The following is a 20,492-nucleotide window of genomic DNA, read 5'->3' as shown; positions in this document are numbered from 1 at the left end:
AAACCAATCTGCTCGCATAGCAGGGCTGGGCTAATTAGAAGTCGTCTTTCTTCCACTACAAGCCCTAATCCTGATCTAGATGATCTTTCCCATACTTGATTTTTGATCCTTGTTGTACTTTGCATCAGAAATCCAAAAGGCTAATCAGACTGTTTTTGAATAGAGCAAAGATGCAGCAAATGCCATTGTAAATTAGATGAAGGTTGATCTCTACAGCGCTGAGTCATGAACACTCGACTGAAAACAACAAGAATCTCCGAAAGGACATTTGATAGCACATATGTACAGCGATCACAAATATGCTTAATGTGAAAATCAAGCAGGAGGCAGCTAGTGCTGTAAAAAAAAAGATGAAAAATCATCGGGGATACACACAGATAGGGAAGAAGAAAAAACAGACAAAGAATAAATATTATCAGAGGAAATTTGCCGTGAGCAATTCATGTTTTATGAAGGGCATATCAGGTTGTGGTGTTCATGCTGGAGTAGAGTCTTTAGCTTAGATTTCCAGATGTGAGATGTGCGTGTTAAGACCAGATGTAATGGTACCATTGTGTCATGATAGTATAACAGCCCGTCACTGGGCCTTTGAGTGACTAGATCTACTATTACACAGATGTTTCACGTCAACAAAAAGTGAAGACCACAGTGGGTCACACTCATTTACACAAATCTCCATGGTTTGACTCTCTTTTAGTTGATGAACCTGCTATAAACCACGTGAGCCACTTACATCCACAATATCTAATCAGCCTCCCATCTCCAGAGCAAACACCTCCAGGCAACTCCTATCAGTCTGCTGCTAGTTACAGCAACACAGGAAACCAAAACCAGACAATTATATCTTTATCACTGCTTTCGAAGACTCTGATTTAGGCACTCCCTGTGAAAAAAGGTATTTTATTTACAAGCCAGTTAAAACATCAAGATCTGTGCCTGCCTACTTGGCATTTGGCATTGTTTTTTATGTATTCTTTTTCCGTCTTGACATCATAACTGATATTGTAACATGCATTCATTTTCAGCAAATATTCTACTAAATTGTCTTTATTTAATAAGGATTTATGTGTCCCGCAATGTTTAAGTATTTCCTCCACTTTCATGGAAATCCTAATCCACTGGCCCCTCAGAAAGCATTTTACCTTCTGCCAGTCTGTCACTGTTAATAAATAGCCCCGACACTCTCTACAATTCACATTGAACGAGAGGTTGTAAATTTGCTTGACGCATCCGACAAAGTCCAGATCAGATCTTCATTCCACTTTGTAAGTTATGTCAAACAGCACCTCAGCTTTGAGACTCGCTTCCCTGTTTGATGTCGCCCACACAGCCATATGGTATCGCTCTCAGGATCTGTTTTTCTGTTTTTTATTTCCTGCCATGACACTCATCCTGTGTTTTATTCAACAGTGTGTAAATCGTATAACCTCACAGGGGCTATCGTGGCATTTTAATGTGAAAAGGATCACCTTTTGGTTGTAACACATGTTCACTTATACTTACACTTACATTTTTGCCTTATTTCTTTACCCTTTTTTATTGCATTGTAAGACACTTAAAACCATCAGTAACTATTCATGTTATCACAGGATGTTTTTTGTAACATAATGAGATTTAAAATAAGTCTCTATATGGGTGGCAAATGATAGATAGAAAAAAAAAACTCCATCTCTATAGCCAAGGTGAAATAATGAGTGCTGCTCAGCTGATTGTGTTGCTCTTTTGATTTTTAGCTCTAAAAGGGCTTTAATGAACCTTTTCTCTGAGGGTTTGGTGCCAGCTCTGATGCAGACAGGGGATACGCAGGAGGAAAAGGAAAGAGTATTAATGTTTCTGCTTGAACATTGGGTTGGTGTCTTGTATGGGCTTTGTTATAAAAGTAACAAAGGGGTAATAGCTTTATCCGGAAGAAAGTGTGTGTAAAGCCGAGTACTTTCTAATGAGCGTTAGAAATCTGACCTTTTAGCATTTATCTCCACAGGAAAGAAAACAAATCACAGCATGTGTGTTAAACCTTAGATAACTAACAAAGTTATTAGCATTTCCGTGTAGCGAGGCATAGAACAGCCCACGCACTCTCTCAATCATATGCATTATCATGGTCAAGTACAGACAGGGTTACAAGGCTAGAGAGCGTTATTATAAGAATGCACAGGACAAAGACACAGCTTGTCTGCAAGCAGCTGTAGCACATCAATTTTTGCCGTAGAAACACAGACATGTTTGTTAGATAGATTATAGGTCACTGGTGCCTCTCCAGATCCAGGCTTGTAAGCAGTTCAGGCAATTTTGCCATGGGGAACTGTGATTGGATTCCCATTCGTCTGGCAGCTTTTGTGTAACATTCAAACCAGAGAGGACCTGGCTGGATCACACCACATATTTCCTCCCAGGAAACCCCCTCAGAACCAGTCAGGCTCTGACAAGGCAAACATACAGCTGAAAAGGAGACGCAGGACATGCCAAACAAGCAGACAAAGGCATGCATTGAATGCTTCAAGTCCCGCGTACACAAGAGGAAAACATAAAAAAAAGGTTTTATCTGAGAAATAGAAAAGAGACATTTGTGTTGTTTTATTTTCCTTAGTGCACATTGGTGTGTGTTGTTTGTCTGAGACTGTGTTCTCCCTATGAAGTCTGCTGGACACAAAAGGGTTTGCCCTTGTTGTGTGAAAACTGTTTCCATCTGACAAGAAACACACATTGTGTAATGACTTCATCAACCTGAGCTGGGCGTAACAGGTTCAGCTTAGAGGATGTCTATACCTGGCTGCACACAAGCCCCTTTGAGAGAGGGCTGAGTTGGCTCTTATTGGCCTCCGCCCAGAGACTGAACAGGTATTGACTAAATAGAAACAGGAAAAATGAAAATATGAGTGGATCTGACAACCAAGCAGGATAACCCCTGCGTGATCCTGGAGAGCAGATGAGCAGACACAGAGCCGACACATCCGCACGAAGCACCAATCCTTCAACTTGACATGTAATACTGCCTATTGGTGGTCAATATGGGAATTGGGAGCACAGGGAAGGTGTCAGAGGCCAGTCATTGCTTTAAAAAGAGCTCAGCAGGATGGATGAACTCATGTAGAGTTAGATTGCAAGAAATTAGATGATAGCACTTCTGCTATAATAATAATTTATATACACAATAGGGGGGGGGGGGGACATGCTACAGACATGAAAATCCCTCACCTTTCGTCGAAATTCGCCGTTTTGAAACCAAAATAGGTGACCTACGTGGATCGTGTAGATCCGAAGAGTTTTTGTTTTTGGGAGAGGGGGCGGGGGTCAACTGTCCGCCGTTTCTGAGATTGGAGTGGGACACGGAAAAAAAACTGAGGTCGTGGTCATCATAGCAATAGAAGATGTTTGACGTGTCGAGTCTTGGCCAATCAGCGTTAAGATGTTTACAGCGGCTTCATTTCCCTCCCACCAGTTTAATAATAGCAAGCTAGTCAGCTTGCTAACACGTTAGCTAACGTTGTTGGAGAGTCAGCGAGTGAGATTACTGGCAGCGGAGAGTCTGTGGCAGCGTGTGACGTCAGACAGGAGAGCGGCGAGTCAGCGGCGCTGCAGTTCTACCTACCGACACCTGACTACATATAAGGAGAGGACAATGGAGATTTTATCCAACTTTTATTTTAATAAAAAAAAACGAAATGAGTTTCCTCCGTAGGGTGGCCGGGCTACTGTTTATCTTTAAGGGTTTAAGATCTACGTGTAGGAAAAAGTGTATCCTCCAGTTAATTATAATCTATAGAGTTATGCGGTTATAATCACTGTCACACAGAGAGAGGTGTGCATGCTCAGGTTTACTGGTGGAAACATTATTCACTGTTCTTGACTAACAGTGACGTCTCCTCAAAGTAAAGTGGTATAACAGTATGACATAATATGGTCAAATAAAAAGACTGGTACATTATACATATTATGGCATATAAGTGTAATATTATGAAGTGAAATGTAGTAGTAGCAAAACAATATTCAGTAGTATTGCAGTATTGCATATTGTAAGTATTAAGTCTACAAAATATATATACACACACACACACTACCGTTCAAAAGCTTTGGGTCACTTAGAAATGTCCTTATTTTTCAAAGAAAAGCATGTACACTTAGGTATTGACAAAAGAAGAATTAAAACCCATAATGATCATAGTTTGTCAGCTTCTCGACGAGTGATGCTGTTCGGCACTGACTCGCCCGTCACTGCCCCCCCGCCCTGCTGGTGTCACCTTTTTCACCCCTCATGAGTTTGCAGGTCTGACTGTAAATGTTAGACCCAGTGACAGGCTGGCATGAAATGGCTTGCATAATACTTAGTAAGGAGGCCATAATATTTTTTGACTCATGGCTGAAGTTTTCTCCAGCTCTCCCCAGGTTGGCAAAAAAAGCATCTCAAAATGCATCAGATTGATGCTTTAAAATATGGAATATTTACATTTTTCTTATGGGGGAGTATGCCCCCGGACCCCCTAGAGGGGTAATATCCTTCTCACATTTTTCACCCCTGACCCGTTTTCATGCCTGATGCTAACGTTGCTGCCAAATGCAGAGGGACATAATGTTTATTAACAGTTGGTGGGCCGTAAAAGCTAGCAGTGAACCAATAAAAGAGCAGAAGCTGAACACTCAAACCAAGGTTTAATGAGGTTGTAAATGCATTCAACATGTTTATCTCCTTAGGGAGACAACCAGTGCATTTTAGTGGGAAATGTTGCAAAATTAAGTGAACCTCACACAAGGGGCAGACACACTTGGTGATGACTTTTTCACGTCTTTGGTTGCGGTTTGAAAATAGATACAACCTGACTATGGCATAGCTCAGGTACAGGCCAATCAATTTGATCATGTAGCTAGTTATCTTAAAGGTAAGGAAACACCATTAGAGACTGCACTTGGCAACGATGGCCCTGCTGATGCAACTGGCCTGGAGCCGTCCTGCCAGCTGCCATGGCCCTGCTTTCTCCTCCCACTGCCCCTGGGATGCCCCTCCTCTCTACCTCCTTCTGCTTAATGGGTCGTGGCTATCTGGATCATGGACCATGCATACTACTCATTATATGAATCATTTCTGTCACATTCATTGAATGTGCTGTAACTCCGTTACGTTATTCATTCTGGCCACATGACATCTATTGCTTCTGTCCATCCGGGGAGAGGGATCCTCCTCTGTTGCTCTCCCTCAGGTTTCTTCCCCTTTTTTTCCCTGTGAAAGGGTTTTTACTATCTTTTTGGGGGAGTTTTTCCTGATCTGATGTGAGGTCCCGGGACAGGGATGTCATGTGCACAGATTGTAAAGCCCTCCGAGGCAAACTTGTATTTGTGATGTTGGCCTATACAAAATAAACTGAATTGAATTGAATTGAACTTGGACTTTATCAATGTCTTGTACATTTTCAGAAGTTGTCACAGAAATCCTCCCTTCATCGTCACATAGACACACATACTATGCTTTACAGCAGAGGTTGTTATAGGCTGGTGGCTGTCCAGAGGTCAGATCATAACCAACAGCCATGGATCAAAGATACAGCCCTCATAATAGTCCTTCCTTTATCATTCCCCTCTGACCTCGTCCGCAGCTGCACTACCTCTCATCTCTATGATTAGAAAATGGCCCAATCCTTCTCCTTCACACTCACACCGGTCCCTATATACTCAACACCAGTATTCCATCATTATGATCATTTGACCATCCATATCAATTGACAAATTTGTCAGTGGAGTCTGTCAGCCACATGCCAAAAAGATGCTTTATTATGGTGGACCTCAAATCTCTGGAGGCGCTTTTGGTACTGACCTTTCCCTTAGAGCTCCTCCAATGTACTTACAGGTCCTCTTGTTGATAGGAAAGTATTTTCATTACCGTCATTGGTTATGTACTACTAAATGTTTAGTTGCAGTCAGGCAAAGTCAGTTACTGTTCCTGTGGGAGGTTATTGACATTTTACTTTACTCTGCTGAAACAAGCTCTCAGAGATGAAACAGCCACTTTAGAATACATCCAGCCACTGTGTTTGGTGTTCTTATTCCAATTTAGTTACATAGCACCATCATACAAAAGCCGGTCAGAGTCCCATAATCAAAGACAAATAAACAGCCATTTCTAAATACACATACAATACATATACATACATACGTGTTCATTTAAGAAAATGCTTAAATAAAAAAAAAAAAGTGTTTAGTTTAGATTTGAAAGAACTCAATGTCAGACCAAGTCAACAAGCATTCTACAGGTGTATAAATACTGAAATCTGACGAGACTTGGAAAGTGCTCTGGGCACATGGAGGAGATTTTCACCATACTACTAGAAAGAAAAATGTACTGTGAAGCCAGACTAGCCAGTGCTTTGTTAAACAAAATGAGCATTTTGAATTGTAGTCTGAAAGCAGCGAGTGACCAATGAAGATTTCTCTTTTTGTCCTTCTTAAAGCTTGTGCTTGAGTTGGGTTGTAATCTGTGGATGGTTTAGTTTCGAATACCCATAAGCAGAGACTTGCAGTAATCAAGCCTGCTCGTAACAAAGGCATGCATTAGGGTTTACTGAGTCGGTTTGTGAAAGAAACATCAGGAAATGTTCCCAGTTGAAAAAAGGCAACCGTTACTCTGAGGTTTTTAATCTGGCCACATGTTTTTAGTGAACTGGACTCCAGGTACTCAAAGACGAGCTCTTCTTATTGGCAACATTTACTGGAGAATTTAAAATCCATAAATCCTGCCCTCCTCTTTCAAACCGATTAAATATGAAAATAATATGAAATGAAATACAAGGAATGGATTTTTCCTTCTTTTTTTTAATCAGATAGCAAAATGCTTCTGCTGCTGGCAGGCGAGAGCTGGCAGGAACAGCTCAAAGCCTGTGAAAGTCAAATGCTGTCTCTTTCACTTTGAGAGAACAATTTTTGAAAATGTGAGCTAAAATGCTAGATGCCTCAAGCATGCTGTACTCCAATTTTTGTCTACAGTACCATGCAGCTATGAAGCCTGAATAATACAGTAGTCGGAACTATTTGTTCAGCTCTAATGTTAAAAAAATGTGAGGCACTTGCAGCAGTTGTTGAATTAACATACAAATTGCTGATATATTATCTTACGGATTTTTACGGATCTAGCAAGGCAGCATTTTCCTGTCAAAATGCTTTATATTCTGCACGGCATATATAGTCTTAGAAGCAACATAGCGATGTTTTACACTGATGAAATAACCAGGCAGCTTACCAGAATGTTATCACTTCTACTTAGTCACACTGTGCTGAGCACTCATGCATAATTGTATACATAAGCATTTACAAAAATCTAGCGTCTGTTTAGCAATATTAGGCTGACTCCATTGACTATCCTATTGCCCTCATCGTGATATACAGAGCATCTCCTGTCGACTGGCTTTGGAAAGTAAGAATTTGAGCTCAGCACTTTCTTACAGGCTTTGGTCGTAACCATGCTTTCTGATAGCCCAATGTCAGGCTTCTCCTTTGATGTATGGATGGAGGCGTTTTGTTCAAAGGGATAACCTTTTCTGGGCACTTCTTTGAAATGATAATTCAGCAGCTTGCTGCAGGTGGAGCTGCAGCTCTCCCGGCAGACGGGGTCAATCAAAGTCAAATGGAAGAGCTGCTCGCAGCTTCACCCGAGTAGTCGGTGCCAGTGCCTGGCTGCAGCTGTCAGGCCTGCCGTCGACATAATCCCTACCGCTAGTAAAGGCACCGGACACGAGGGATGTCACTGTGAGGAGCACATTTTAAGCAGCAGAACGTGGGCCCGGTAGCTGTAACGGTCATGAAGGATCTAGGAATCTGTATATGTGTTTTGAGTGTTTGCACAGCACTGACTATAGATGCCTGTCAGACCCAAGCAGAGTTTTTCCAAGATGCAGTCTGTGTGTACCAGTGGGTCAGGGGGACGCAGGTGTGTGTAATTACATCCGTAATAGGGCCTGGAAATGGTCCACCTGCCTCAAAGTGAACCCTCTATCCAATCCAGCGCTGCCGACAACAAAGCAGACTATCGCTCTCTGATTATGGCTTTGATGCTGCAGCTGGAAGGCTGTGTTTTATGGGGGTATATTTCTGGCTCAGGCATAATTTGCTGGAATTATTCAATCTGTCTCAAACAATGACATATGCTGTGTATCAGTGTATGATCAAAAGCACAACACTCGTTTGTCATACAGTATATGTCATGTCAGAGATGAATAAATCCCAAACAAAACACACGACATGTACTGTGTGTATGTGTGAGTGTATGATACATACAATTCATTATGGCCAGCCACTGGGATGGATTGGTGAGCTGTCCAGGTTATATTGCACCCAGTGCATGGTGCTGGTGTTTACTCACTGGTCATGAGCAAATAAAGGGAATTAATACATTATTTCAGACAGTGTTAATTTAGCATATCAGTCTCCTGTCTCTGTTGTCCATCTGGATGCAACCATTCAGCTTTCTGAATAAGCCAGTGCCTCGGTAACAAGGCAAGCACAGGACACATAGACACTGATCTCCCTTGGGTTAGGGCTCCAGCTGGAGCAGACATGCTAGGGCAACCTGTCCCTATTATTGTTTGTGACAGAATCAAGAAGGAAATGCAAGTAGCGAAAGTGCGTGCGTAGTGCCTGCACGTCAGATTCTGCTGGCAGAACCCCCAATGTAATTATGGGCATGGGTGGCCAGCTATGACAGCTCATCTGTCAGCCAGCCAATAGAAGTCCGGGACACCTGGTGAGCTCTGCGCCAGAATGATGAACCACAGATACACACAAATTAAAAATCACATACAGTATTTCATGGAACAAGAAATGTAGGTAAAAGACACTTTGACATTGTTTCATGCTACTCATTAACACTGTGACACATGCAAAGCCAGCCACTCCCAAATGGTGTTTCTCTGCATTTCATGTACGATGCAAATTAGTTCCAAAGGCGAAGGTTGCACCCCTGGCATTTTGATTTTAATTAGTCTCATTTTATATTCAGAACCCAATCACAACAAAGAGACATTGGTTTTGAATTGATTATCATGCTAGAAGAAAAACATGTTCTGAAGAGGGTGCAAATTAAATCTTTAACCTGCATCATTAAATATTCTACAGTACAACATTAGTATTGACAAATATGTCAAAATTGTCTGTACATTGTGATAGGAAAGAAAAGGAAAACAACTTATTTTCACATATTTCCACACAGTTTTCACATATATGCATGGATGAAGTCATTAATTGGAAATATGACTATGATTTGTTTGATTTAATTAAAGGAATACCTGAAAAGGGAAATACACCGTTTCTGTCAAAACCATATAGTCCATTGAAGCCTTAGCTTTTCCCCAATTTGGCTGGGTCTCAAAGTGCGACAGGTCAAGCCAACTACACAGTATCGCTCCTTATTGTGCAGAACACATTTCTGTCAAGCTGACCATCCCTCCCATATGCAACAAGGGTACCCAGTCATATTGCGCTCACTCTTTGGCAAAGGCCCTCCAATCAGGGATGAGTAATGACTAGGCAGGCTTGCATGCGGTGATCCCAGCTTTCTAATTAGTCTTCCATTAACTTTTTCAACCTTGGCAGCTGCGGGGTGCACGCTCAACAGGCACAGATATACCCTCACCTAGCAGCCTCAGACCCAAATATTGGGCTTCATCTAAATCCAAAATCTAAAATGACGTATTTAGTAACATTTTCTACTCTGCAGTGCGCTTTTAAATCAAGCTGACTTTCACTATAATTGGCCAAAAGTGTTGTTTTTATTTCCAAATTTAAATATAATTGCATTTAATGACATTTCGTTTACCATATTTTCTCTTTTTTGTAAGTTGAATCATCAATATAAAGCAGAACAGGGGAATTTTAAAAGGTTATACTAACCTGCCCATTTTTTCATTTGTGTTTCGAACACAATTGTTTGTTGGTTCTTCCGGTTTAGTGCTAGCAGGGTTGTAAACATTGAAAGATATTATGGAACATTCAGCTGGGACACTGAGTGATCAGATGGTTTTACTGTACCACATCCATCAGCGACTCAGAGAACAATGAAACATATAATAATGGGAATCATTTATGAGGACATTTTTAATTACTTTGTCGTGTCTCTTGGTGTGGATGGCTCCGCTATGAAAAACTAAAAGAGCATGCTGTTCAGATCTGTGTCTACCCCTTCTGGTAGTTACAGTAATTACAAAAACACTGTTGACATGTGCTTCTTGTGCGCCAACTGGCTGCCAAGTAGCTCCTCACATCTACAAAAACATTGGCGTCCATTTTAAAAGTTAAATAGTTGTTTTTTTGGATGAACTGATCACATTACTTTCTGGCCTGAACCCCCTTCAAAAAACGAGGGGTTTTGTAAAGGGTGATACAGGTGGAGACACTGAGCAAAGTACTCTCACAGAAAAAAGTAAGATTAAAAAAAGGAGGCAATGTGGTAGGTCAATACAAAAGGCAGAGTATATCTATTGCCTCCCCACTGCTCTCAACATGGCGACGGCTGAGTCGGCAGCTCACAGCTCACGGTGCTAACAGTGCAAACAGAGCTGACAGAGTTAAAAGTGCTGACCTGAGATCGGCGCTCCTCGTGTGGGCTTCATTACAACACACCAAGAAGGAGAGAGACTTCATTGTTTGCTCAAGTAGACATTACTCCACTATATCTCTACATAGCAAATAGTTGTTTGCTGGTATATTAATAATGTCGAATAGAGAACCTTTAAACAAGAAAGACTCAGTATAATGCCATTCTGTGTATCATGTTTTCTTCTTTGTTGTATGTGTAATCATCAATATAAAGCAGGCTTATACATGTAGTACGGTGGTGAGTTATCGTTAATCTACATGAGAATTAACATTGTCTTTTGAGTTTATGTGATTATAAATATCTGGTGGATGTGATTTTGGTTCAAATTCAGTTACAATGCTCTCCAATTCTTGCTCTATAACTATACTGTACTGTAGGTGTGCATTCAGGAGATAAGCTGACTTTGAAAGTACAAGATGTTTTTGAGACACACACACACTGTTTTTGAGACTCACAAAGAAAAAGTCACAGATCACCTTCTCTGGTGTATTTTATTCATTTAATTCTGTTAAGAAGTCTTGGCCAGCAGTGTTTGTTTGGATACAGACAGAATGTCAGAGCTCTATTCTGGCATTTCTTTTTTTTATTTAGCATCCTGGTCTGGCTCATATCTGTCAAAGACCATATGATGTGTTTCTGATCTGTGGAATAAAAGAACTTGCCCAAGCCTTCTGCAGAACGTGGACATGCTGTAACAGAAACTACACAAAGAGAATGACAGAGAGGGAGAGAGAACCAGAATCAAGAGTCTACATGACGCGGATACTAAGATTACAAGGTTTTGTTTTAGCACAAGTTGATAACCCAGAGTAATAGTTCTCCTTGTATTTATCACATCAAACACAACATAGGAGGAATGTAATCAACATTGTGTGCGTGTGTGTGTGTGTGTGTGTGTGTGTGTGTGTGTGTGTGTGTGTGTGTGTGTGTGTGTGTGTGTGTGTGTGAGTGAGAGTGAAAATTTCTGTTTCAATACAAGGCATGAATTTACGATTCATCCTGGTTCAGAGTGGGCACTCAGTTTTAGAATGGCGCTCCATAAAAGAGTAATATAAATTCCTGTGGAGCTGCTGTCCTGTGGCCTTCCAGCACCCAGTGGTATGCACTATCTTGGCCTATTATCACATTTTTCACAATCTGTTTGTCAGCGAGCCCACGACTTCAAAGGGGACTTAAAGCGTTCTTTCATTTTTGTTGTTGTTGAGAGAGTGAGTCTACATTTTATGAACAAAGCCCCCCCAAGACATCTAGCAAAATAAAATGTTACCATCCTGGATGCAGCTCCTAACATTTGCTCCAACGCTCAGATCATAAACTATTAATAGATATATGTCTGTATGAGCACCAGGAGGGCACCTCTTTGAATCAGATCCTTCGTGTTGGGCAGGGTCAGGAACGGGGCTAAAGCTGGTGAGCTCTCTTTATTCCCCCATAACATTACTATCTTGCAAGGAGGAGGATGGAGGGCGTATAGCCAGCATTATGGCTGTTGTGTAAAATTGGCATTATTCAGTCAAGCGATTATCTGCTGCCATGGTGTATAATGCTTCTCTGTGACTGTGACTGATGTTTGCACATCTAAGACTCCACTGGAAAAAAGGCTGAAAGTGGTGACCTCGTTCTCTGCAGTCTTTCAAAAGCTCTGTATTGGACTTATTTTAGACACAGTATGAAAGTGTGGCCATTAGATAGCTTTATCTGTGTTTATATACTGACAGTAGTCCTGCTGTTTACAGTATAAAGTATAACCAACGGAGTTGTTCTTTTTTATTTTTACGTCTAATTATTTGGCGAATGTCTGGGCTACTGAAAGCACCGGGGACCATGATGCTCTCCAACTTACTCATTGTTGTGCATTTGGGGAAAATACAACCTTCTCATACTACACCGAATACTTGAAGGATTTTGGCACTGAAGGTGGAAAACAAAATGGTTAGCAGATTTCTACTGAGCCAACAAATATTCTGGAAGTTAATTGACATGTAATCATTTGTCATCACAAACTTTTAGTCAAAGAGCTTTTTCAGAGTTTTGTTTTACTGTTTGTTCTGTTAATCAAACAGAAAGGAACGTCTCTTCTCTTTTAATCAAAGGTTGGTTGTCAGTGCCAAAAAAATGATGCCAACACTGCAACAGTGTTTTCAGAGTGTTAAATAATGCACAAATGATTCACACGGTTGGTAGTTTTGGGGGGCCTGGTTAGCATCAGGAGTGAATACAGAAAGCCAGGTTTAGGTAAGGGAAAGGAGGAATGGCTGCCATTGATCATCAACATCCACTTTGCTATTCACATTGTTACAGCCTGATTTCACCTTTACTGATTTTAAACCTTTTCTCACAAACATCCTGCAGCAGTAGGTTTTGTCTTTACAGACATTGAGTGAATCGTAAACAGTACATACGATTTATCTTCAACATTGCACATGTAACATGAAATATAACATACATAACATATTACAGTTGTTGTTGTTAGTGTTGACCACTTAACAGTTCCCAAGTTGTCGTTGAAACAACTTACTGTGCCACAACTGCAAAGCTAGAAAACGTGAAAAATGAAGATCTAGGGCAGGAAAATGAAATGATTGACTAATAGTAGTATCCGGGTTGGTTATATTCTTTTGACGTTATCTGACCTAAACAAAAAACTCATATTTATGTTACTGATAGAACATAAGTCATCTTGTTTCAGTTTCACCATTTTTTGTTTGAGGTTTCAATATCAAATGTACTTATTCCATGTCATTGTTTACAACATTTAATTTTAATTCTTTAAAATACTTTATTTACCATTTCTTTGTGTCATTTTCAATTTGGGGGAAAGTATTCCCCATTGTTCAACTTTAATGTTGCATCTTCATGTCGTCGGCACTGTATTTGATACTGAAGCGTATTGCTCTGCTCAAAACAATACACCCATTTAATAATGCTGATGTGATATGCTTTAATATTCTCTAAAAGTTGTCTCAGGTCTTGAAATAGAGGGTAATTAATTAGATTTCTGAATGTTCTGCTGGAGCAGACTATCATCAGATCTAAATGGGTACAGATAGTCTTTCTGTCATGTAATTCACCAGAGAGACTTTTTCCAATAACACTCATTGCTCTTCTATCTCTTTTTCTTCCTGTGCAGATCACTCGGGTCATTTTCTGTGTCTTCCTCGAGACCGACTTTGCCATCTACAAGAAGAAAATGTCTGACATTTTTCCAGGTATGTGTCTTAACTTCCAATTGTTTGTACTACCACATCATTACTTTTCTCTCCTTACCATTTTGCCGTTTTGAGCTAAACTTCCTGATGGATGGTTGAATGATTTGTATGTTGTGTCTCTTATAGAAGGTATTTGTGTTGTATGTGATGTCACCATGTACCTAATTGGCCATCTGTATAGACCCAGGCAGCTCTGCTACCTTGTTTATCCTAGAAAACATCTGCAGCAAGAGATATGTTGTTGCTGGAAGCAGTGGTAGAAGGACCTGTCGGCTTGGGCGACACATTCAAATGCAGACAAAATCAAAGCACCCGCACGGCCATTTGGGAGATTAACAGTGAGGATTTATGCTGACAGTTGGTAAAACAAGCGACAGGATCTCTATGGATTGCCTTAATAGGATTAGAATAGTTAGATTTCTTGTCAGCGAACCAGCAAGCTGATATTTTACATAATTATTGATATTCTGATGAGACTTTAATGTCAGATTTGATTGACTGTAATAATAGTCTTCGGCAGTGAACGTCTCCTGCAAGAGCTAAAAAATTCAGGGATGCATAGCAACCGCTGATCGTCCTTGGTTACTGCTCCTCAATTCTATGTGTGAAATAAACAAACATCCATTATCTTCCACTCCCACTCTCATTTCTGTCTCTCTCTCAATTCCCTCCCCCCTTTTACGGCATCATCTTTTTTTTCGGGGGCCAGGAGCAGTCACCAGCTCTGATGGGGGCTCCACGGAGGATTGAGTTTAATAGCTGGGGAGCTGAAAGAGGTTGGCTGGCTTCACCAGCCTTGCATTACCTCCCATCTACCTCACTTTTCCCTCCCCACCTTCCCAACGGAATACCTGCTCTCAGGCCTTCATCTCGCTGCTCCCAGATGGAGAGTGTTTTGTTCTCCCCCGTCATCTGTCCCGCTCCCGGCCTCGGCTCTTTACCCTGAAAGATTGCATTACGGGGAGAGACCTTAATTATAATGCCTGCCCCCGTGCACCCAGCAGCCGTCTCATCATATTAGTGCTCGGAGATGAGAATCTGGAGCTGTTGTTCTCCAGTTATCACTCTCGCCATTTACAAGTGCTGTCAGTGGATAAATGCCCTGTATCGCTCCACGACTGGGAACAGAGGAGACACGAAACAACAGGCTCCGCCACAAAGGGAAATCAGAAAAGTTCTGAGAGCTAAGTTATTAGAAATTAACTATTTAATAAATATTGTTAACCATCATGCAATGAGTTTCTAATGAGGGGGGCAGAGGTCAGTCTTTGAATTATATGTAGGGCTTTACCACAGGCTCCACTTTTCCTCATCAAAGCAGCTCGCCTGTCATGTGCCCTTTGACCTCTGGAGTCAAAGACACCTTTATCACTGGGGTATGTGTGGGCTAGAGAGGATATTAACTCCATTACCAAGTGGCTAAATAAGTGACATTCCCACGAGGGGTCATTGCCTGGAGTGAGGCACTACACTCGCCTACACATGCTCCAGTCTTTCACCTTGTGCTTGTTCAAAGCTTTTACCATCCTCTCCCTATGAAAACAACCGCTCTTTTAAGATGTTCAGAAAAGAATATGCAAAGATAACATAGTTACTGCTGTGATTGTAGACTAGACACTCAAGTCAGGGAGTGCATTATCCAGCCAGGCTGCATTATGTCGATGAGTTCAACCGATGTTGAGAGGTGTGCTTTAAAGAAAGAAATGCTGATTGGTATGATTGCACCATGTAGGGAAAGCATAACCAGGTAGTGTGAAAAGACTTTCATTTAGCCTGCAGAATGGCAGTAGAGAATACGCTGCTGTGAATTAGCTCTGCAGGTGTGCGTGTATGCTTTCTGAACATCCTATCATCCTCACTGCTAGAGACAGGCATTCAGGTAGATCTTACGGCAACGCTGAATGCGTCACACAGAGGCCTGAGACCATTCTGTCTCCTGCACCATGCTCTCACTTTTAATATCCCTCTGTCACGTCGACCCCTCCCATATTCTCTCTCCCTCACTCATTCTCACTGCCACCTCTCCTTGTTCCCATGCCACTAGCCCATTACCTCATCCCTCCACTTTCTAACATTTCTCCTCATTGCATCAAGGAGGAGCTTCTATCAGCAAGTTGTTATTGAGGCTGTCGTGAATAGTGGGCCTTGATGTTTCTGTAATTTGCATGTGTGGTCGAGTGATATTCAGGATCTTCCCTGTGACATCAGTTTCAAGCCTGTCTTGAGTTGAACGTTGGCGGAATAGATCTTTTATTGAAGTCTTACTACTCTCATTTTTCATTGTATGGCTGCTTTCCTCATATTCAAGCAATCTGTCAAGTGACAATGACTGGGGCAGGAATGTGTAAACAGGACATTTGCATACAGGAAATTGCTTTATTACAATGTGCATTCCCACAAGCTGTCACTATGAGAGATCCAGAATACATCTCTGCAGAAGGAGGAAACTGAAAAATGGCATGTGCTGACAAGAATACTCATCCACACCTGCATAGAAGGACATCAGCCACAACAAACAAACACATGCATATAAAACAGGTTGCACCCTTCCAAGTATTGGATATTTGAACACGTCATCTCAGTGAGACATTAAACAAATGACAGATTTTCTGCAGTGGTTTTGTGCCCAGCGTTCAAACGGAGCTGCAGTTTGATGAGTAATGATGGACTTTCTTACTGAGACAAAGATCTTTTCAATGAATGCCAGCTCAAGGATGCCTCAGTTGTTTAGAGTTATACGTCGAGGCCTCTCAAACACAAATACTGAAATATGCAAATACACAAACAAGCTAATACACACCGCAACTATATGTAAACCTTTTGCCTCTGTGGTGCCATTCATCATCCATTACTCAACTCGCCTACTGAGCTCATAACCACGGATATAATGACCTATTCATTACTTTGAAAAGCCATAAACTTTACACATCTCAAAGGTGCTATGACAGTCTCGCTATCTGGTAAAGAGGACCATCAGTGTTTGCATCATTTTAATTAATACATGCACCTCTGAACTGCAGCCACAACATTTCAAGGAATTACCACGGTTGTGTTTTTAGAAAAAAATATAACTATTAATCGACAGAGCTTAATCAATGCAATTAATCATACGACATGATTCTATTAAGTATTCAGATTGGTTCATAGATTGTGATTTACCACATGCTTGCCTTGGCACGTATTATTTGCGAGCATGGAAGCAGTCAGGCAGCTGTGGTTGTAGAGAGTAAAAGCATGTTGAAATTGATTCTGGGTACAATCCCTCACTAATATGATCCGGGTGGCTGCCCACAAGCTGGGCTCCATCTCTTCTTCTCCTCAATCAGACACAGTGCTGACAATATTAACACAGCCCACAGATCAGGAGGGGGGGGGGGGGCGGCTGCTGCATTCTCCCCAAATGTTTAACTGACTCTCCAATTGACATTTGTTTACATGGCTGTTAATACACTCCATACTCCCAACCCCCACATCCAGACACAAACCCCCAAATGTCCATAATCGGGCCAGGGGAAAAAACATGGTCAAAAAGCACAGGGGCTCAGAGTCTCCCAGTCAGCTTTGGCAGATTGGAGGATTGACTTTTCCTTATCATAATTCAAAATGTTCACATTTGTGCATAAATCATAGACATGTAGAAAATACAAAATGTACAAATACATATCCGACAAGCTTCTTATCAACACGGTGAGTATTGGCCAGACGCAGTTACTTTTTGATGTTATCAGGGTTTAGAACTGGCTTAGCTGTACTTTACAACTTGTATTACATAATGGCATGCTATACCAATATGAGTGAAACATTTAACTTATAGGAACAGCTCTTTCCCTTTTTAAAGGATCAATACCACAACTAGATGTTTAGGTTAGCATAAAGACTTGTAGCTGGGGGAAACAGCTAGTACCTCTAAATGACACAAATGAACATGTTGCATCTCGATTGTTTAATCTGTACATAAACTGAAGTGTTAAAAAACAAGTCGTAGTTGTACAGGGTTTGATGTGCTGGACTATTTCTTGGTTGGGTGCAGTGACTTCCTGAAATTTTGTCATCACCCTGAAGTTGCCAGGCAACCAGAGGAGAAGCTGGGTCATATAACGTGTAAATTAGTGAGCTTTTAAAGCCACTAATGCTCTAGTTTAATATTTGACACACATAAAATGAAAGTGACAATGATCTTCTCATCTAACCCTCGGAACAAAAGCAAATGAGCACATTTCCCAAAATGTCAAACTATTGAACAGCTGAGTTTCTAATTGGTTTCATCACATAATAGTTTTTGTTGATCCAAAGATCAAGAATCCCTTGTGTGAATCTAACCGTGCAATAGTGTTGACTTTAGCCCTAGATAGAAATAACGGTGTTGTATATTATTATTCGAGACTAAGTCACATGCATTTCTTGTGTTGACAGCAGTGTTGAGCAGTGGTAATAATGTTACAGCATGTGGCAGTAGCTGCGACACTCTTGTGTTTCCATCCTCGCACTATTGTTATACTGTATCAGCGGGCCGTCCTTTGTTTCCCCAAGCAGGGTTAGATTAATGCACTGTACCCTTTTATTCAGTGTTATACAAAAGAAAAGTCTGTCGCTGGATCCACTGGGAGCTCTGATGGTTACACTTCCACAGAACAGATGACAACAGCCTTTCATCACAGCTAATGCTTGCTTTTGCTTGTTAACCACAGCGTAATCATTGCTCAGACTCATGCACAACCATACACACACACACACACACACACACACACACACAGAGTCATAAATGTGTCCTCGCACATTCTCTATTCATACGAACTGTGCATATTAAGATGCAAGCACATGCATACTATATATATGGTGGCTTGATTTAAAGAAGGTTGAGACATGCTGAGAACTGAGTGTGTATGAGTGTGTGGTTGTGGGATGGGAGACGGGATTCATGATCAGGCATCCATAGCTCCTCTCTCTCTCTCTCTCTCTCTCTCTCTCTCTCTCTCCCCGTCTCTCACTCCCTCCTGAAGCAGCATCCTTCTCATCTTCCACTGTGCAACTGAACTCATCCCCCCAGAAACACCTTTAGTTCACTCAGTCTGTCTCACACAATAAACGTATAGAGAAAAGAAGAGAAAATCAAAGCTTTTAAAAAAGAAATTTAGAGGTGCAGTTGTCCACCTGCAGTCACTTGTAATTTGAGGGAAATGGGAGGTTTGTGTATTGTTTATGCTGAGCCTACCAGTTTAGGTTTAATTGAAAAAGAATGTCTCATGAATGTGACCTCCTTCCCCCAAACACACGCCCACACACACACAGTCATTTGGTGTAATAGCTCACTAGATCTAAGGCGAAATTGAGGGAGGCTGTGAAGGGTTGTTGGTAAGATTTCGGAGCATGGCAGCTGGTGTGGAAGGAGGAGGTGAAAAAGTTTCTGCAGCCGGCTTTTGGACATGTGAATTGGATGGGTTTTTCTCATTTATCAAAATGATGATCAAAAATCATTAATCAATCACAATATACTTAAGGTTTTTGTTTCATTGGTTGCCTGGTTTAAGCAGACTAAGCAAACGGCAAAATACTGTGCTCTACTATTATAATCAGGGAGACGAGTTGTGCTGTATCTTACATTATAAAATATCATGGTTTGACACGCTGTCTTCTTCCCCCTCTGCCAGACAATGACATAGAGGTTGCAGAGGAGCAGCTGAAGGGAGGTGAGTGACAGAATATTTCATGGTTGCCTTTTCACCTAAACACCTCTTTTAAAGCACACAGAGGCTGAGTGAGTGGCGTAGCTTCAACCGGTGACAGTGATTTGCTAGGTTTTATGCTGCAGATGAAATTGAATGTTTATTCATTTGGTGACAAGTTGAATCCCGGGCCTGACACATTGCAGTTAAAAATACTTCATGTCAGGTGCATTACATTACTAGAGCTTATATCCAGAGCTAATTCCCAACACCATTCTGTTCATCCGGCTTACGGGCACAATGCCTTCAGACCACCTTAAGCGAGTGACAAAAAAAACAGCAGAGCAACATCCCTGCGCAGCATGCGCCAGGCGATAGCACAAACACAACTGTCAGCGCATAATGCTTTTATCTCCGCCACATCTTGGCACACAGGCTGAAACTCCCAGATACTGCTTATCGGGATAAACTATTGACATTTGTCTGTGCAACGATGTCCTGAATAAGAGATGACTTGAACAGAAAGCTGCATGGAAGTGTGTATGTTGTTTAAATAGCAGGAACAATAGATCCAGTTGAGTTTAGAAGCAGTTACATTTTCTCATTAGTAGGCAAAATCATTGTATTTTTATGAAATGTTTGATGGAATATACTGCCTCTAGCAGTTTTCTCCATGGTACAGTAGGTCTGAGAAAGCACCTGATGGCTAGTTTTCTTTATGAGTATGAGGGGATTCAGAGCAGGGGCTTGCCAGAACGAAGGGCGGTGTCAGTCGACGACGTCATAGTACACATGGAACCAACTAAGCAGAGAGCAATGTTAGCTTTACTGTCTGTCCAAGGAAGTGTTCAGATTACTGTAGATGTAGAACCCAGGGTGCCATCAAAACATTTTTTTCTCCTAAAGTTACCCCTATGATTTGCCAATTACACGCATCTGTGTTTTCAATGAGATTCCATTTTGGGTGAACATAAAAGGGCCGTTTTATAAGTGCACTGTAAAATGTGATATTCCAGAGTAAAACAATGTGCACCTAATGGCTAAAGA

The 20,492-nt window shown here is 41.3% G+C and overlaps 1 protein-coding gene across 1 annotated transcript in view; it reads left to right on the top strand.

The window, feature by feature from the left end:
* Positions 1–20,492, top strand: part of macrod2 (mono-ADP ribosylhydrolase 2) — a 417,061-nt gene that overhangs the window by 371,371 nt on the left and 25,198 nt on the right. Inside the window, exons 9-10 of the mRNA XM_079229872.1 lie at positions 13,704–13,782; positions 19,431–19,469. Of these exons, the coding sequence (XP_079085998.1) occupies positions 13,704–13,782; positions 19,431–19,469 (118 nt within the window). The remainder of the gene's footprint in view (positions 1–13,703; positions 13,783–19,430; positions 19,470–20,492) is intronic.

The sequence above is a fragment of the Taurulus bubalis genome (assembly GCF_910589615.1).
Source record: "Taurulus bubalis genome assembly, chromosome: 14".
NCBI classification, from domain to species: Eukaryota; Metazoa; Chordata; class Actinopteri; order Perciformes; family Cottidae; genus Taurulus; species Taurulus bubalis.
This window is presented reverse-complemented; position numbering and strand designations above follow the sequence as displayed.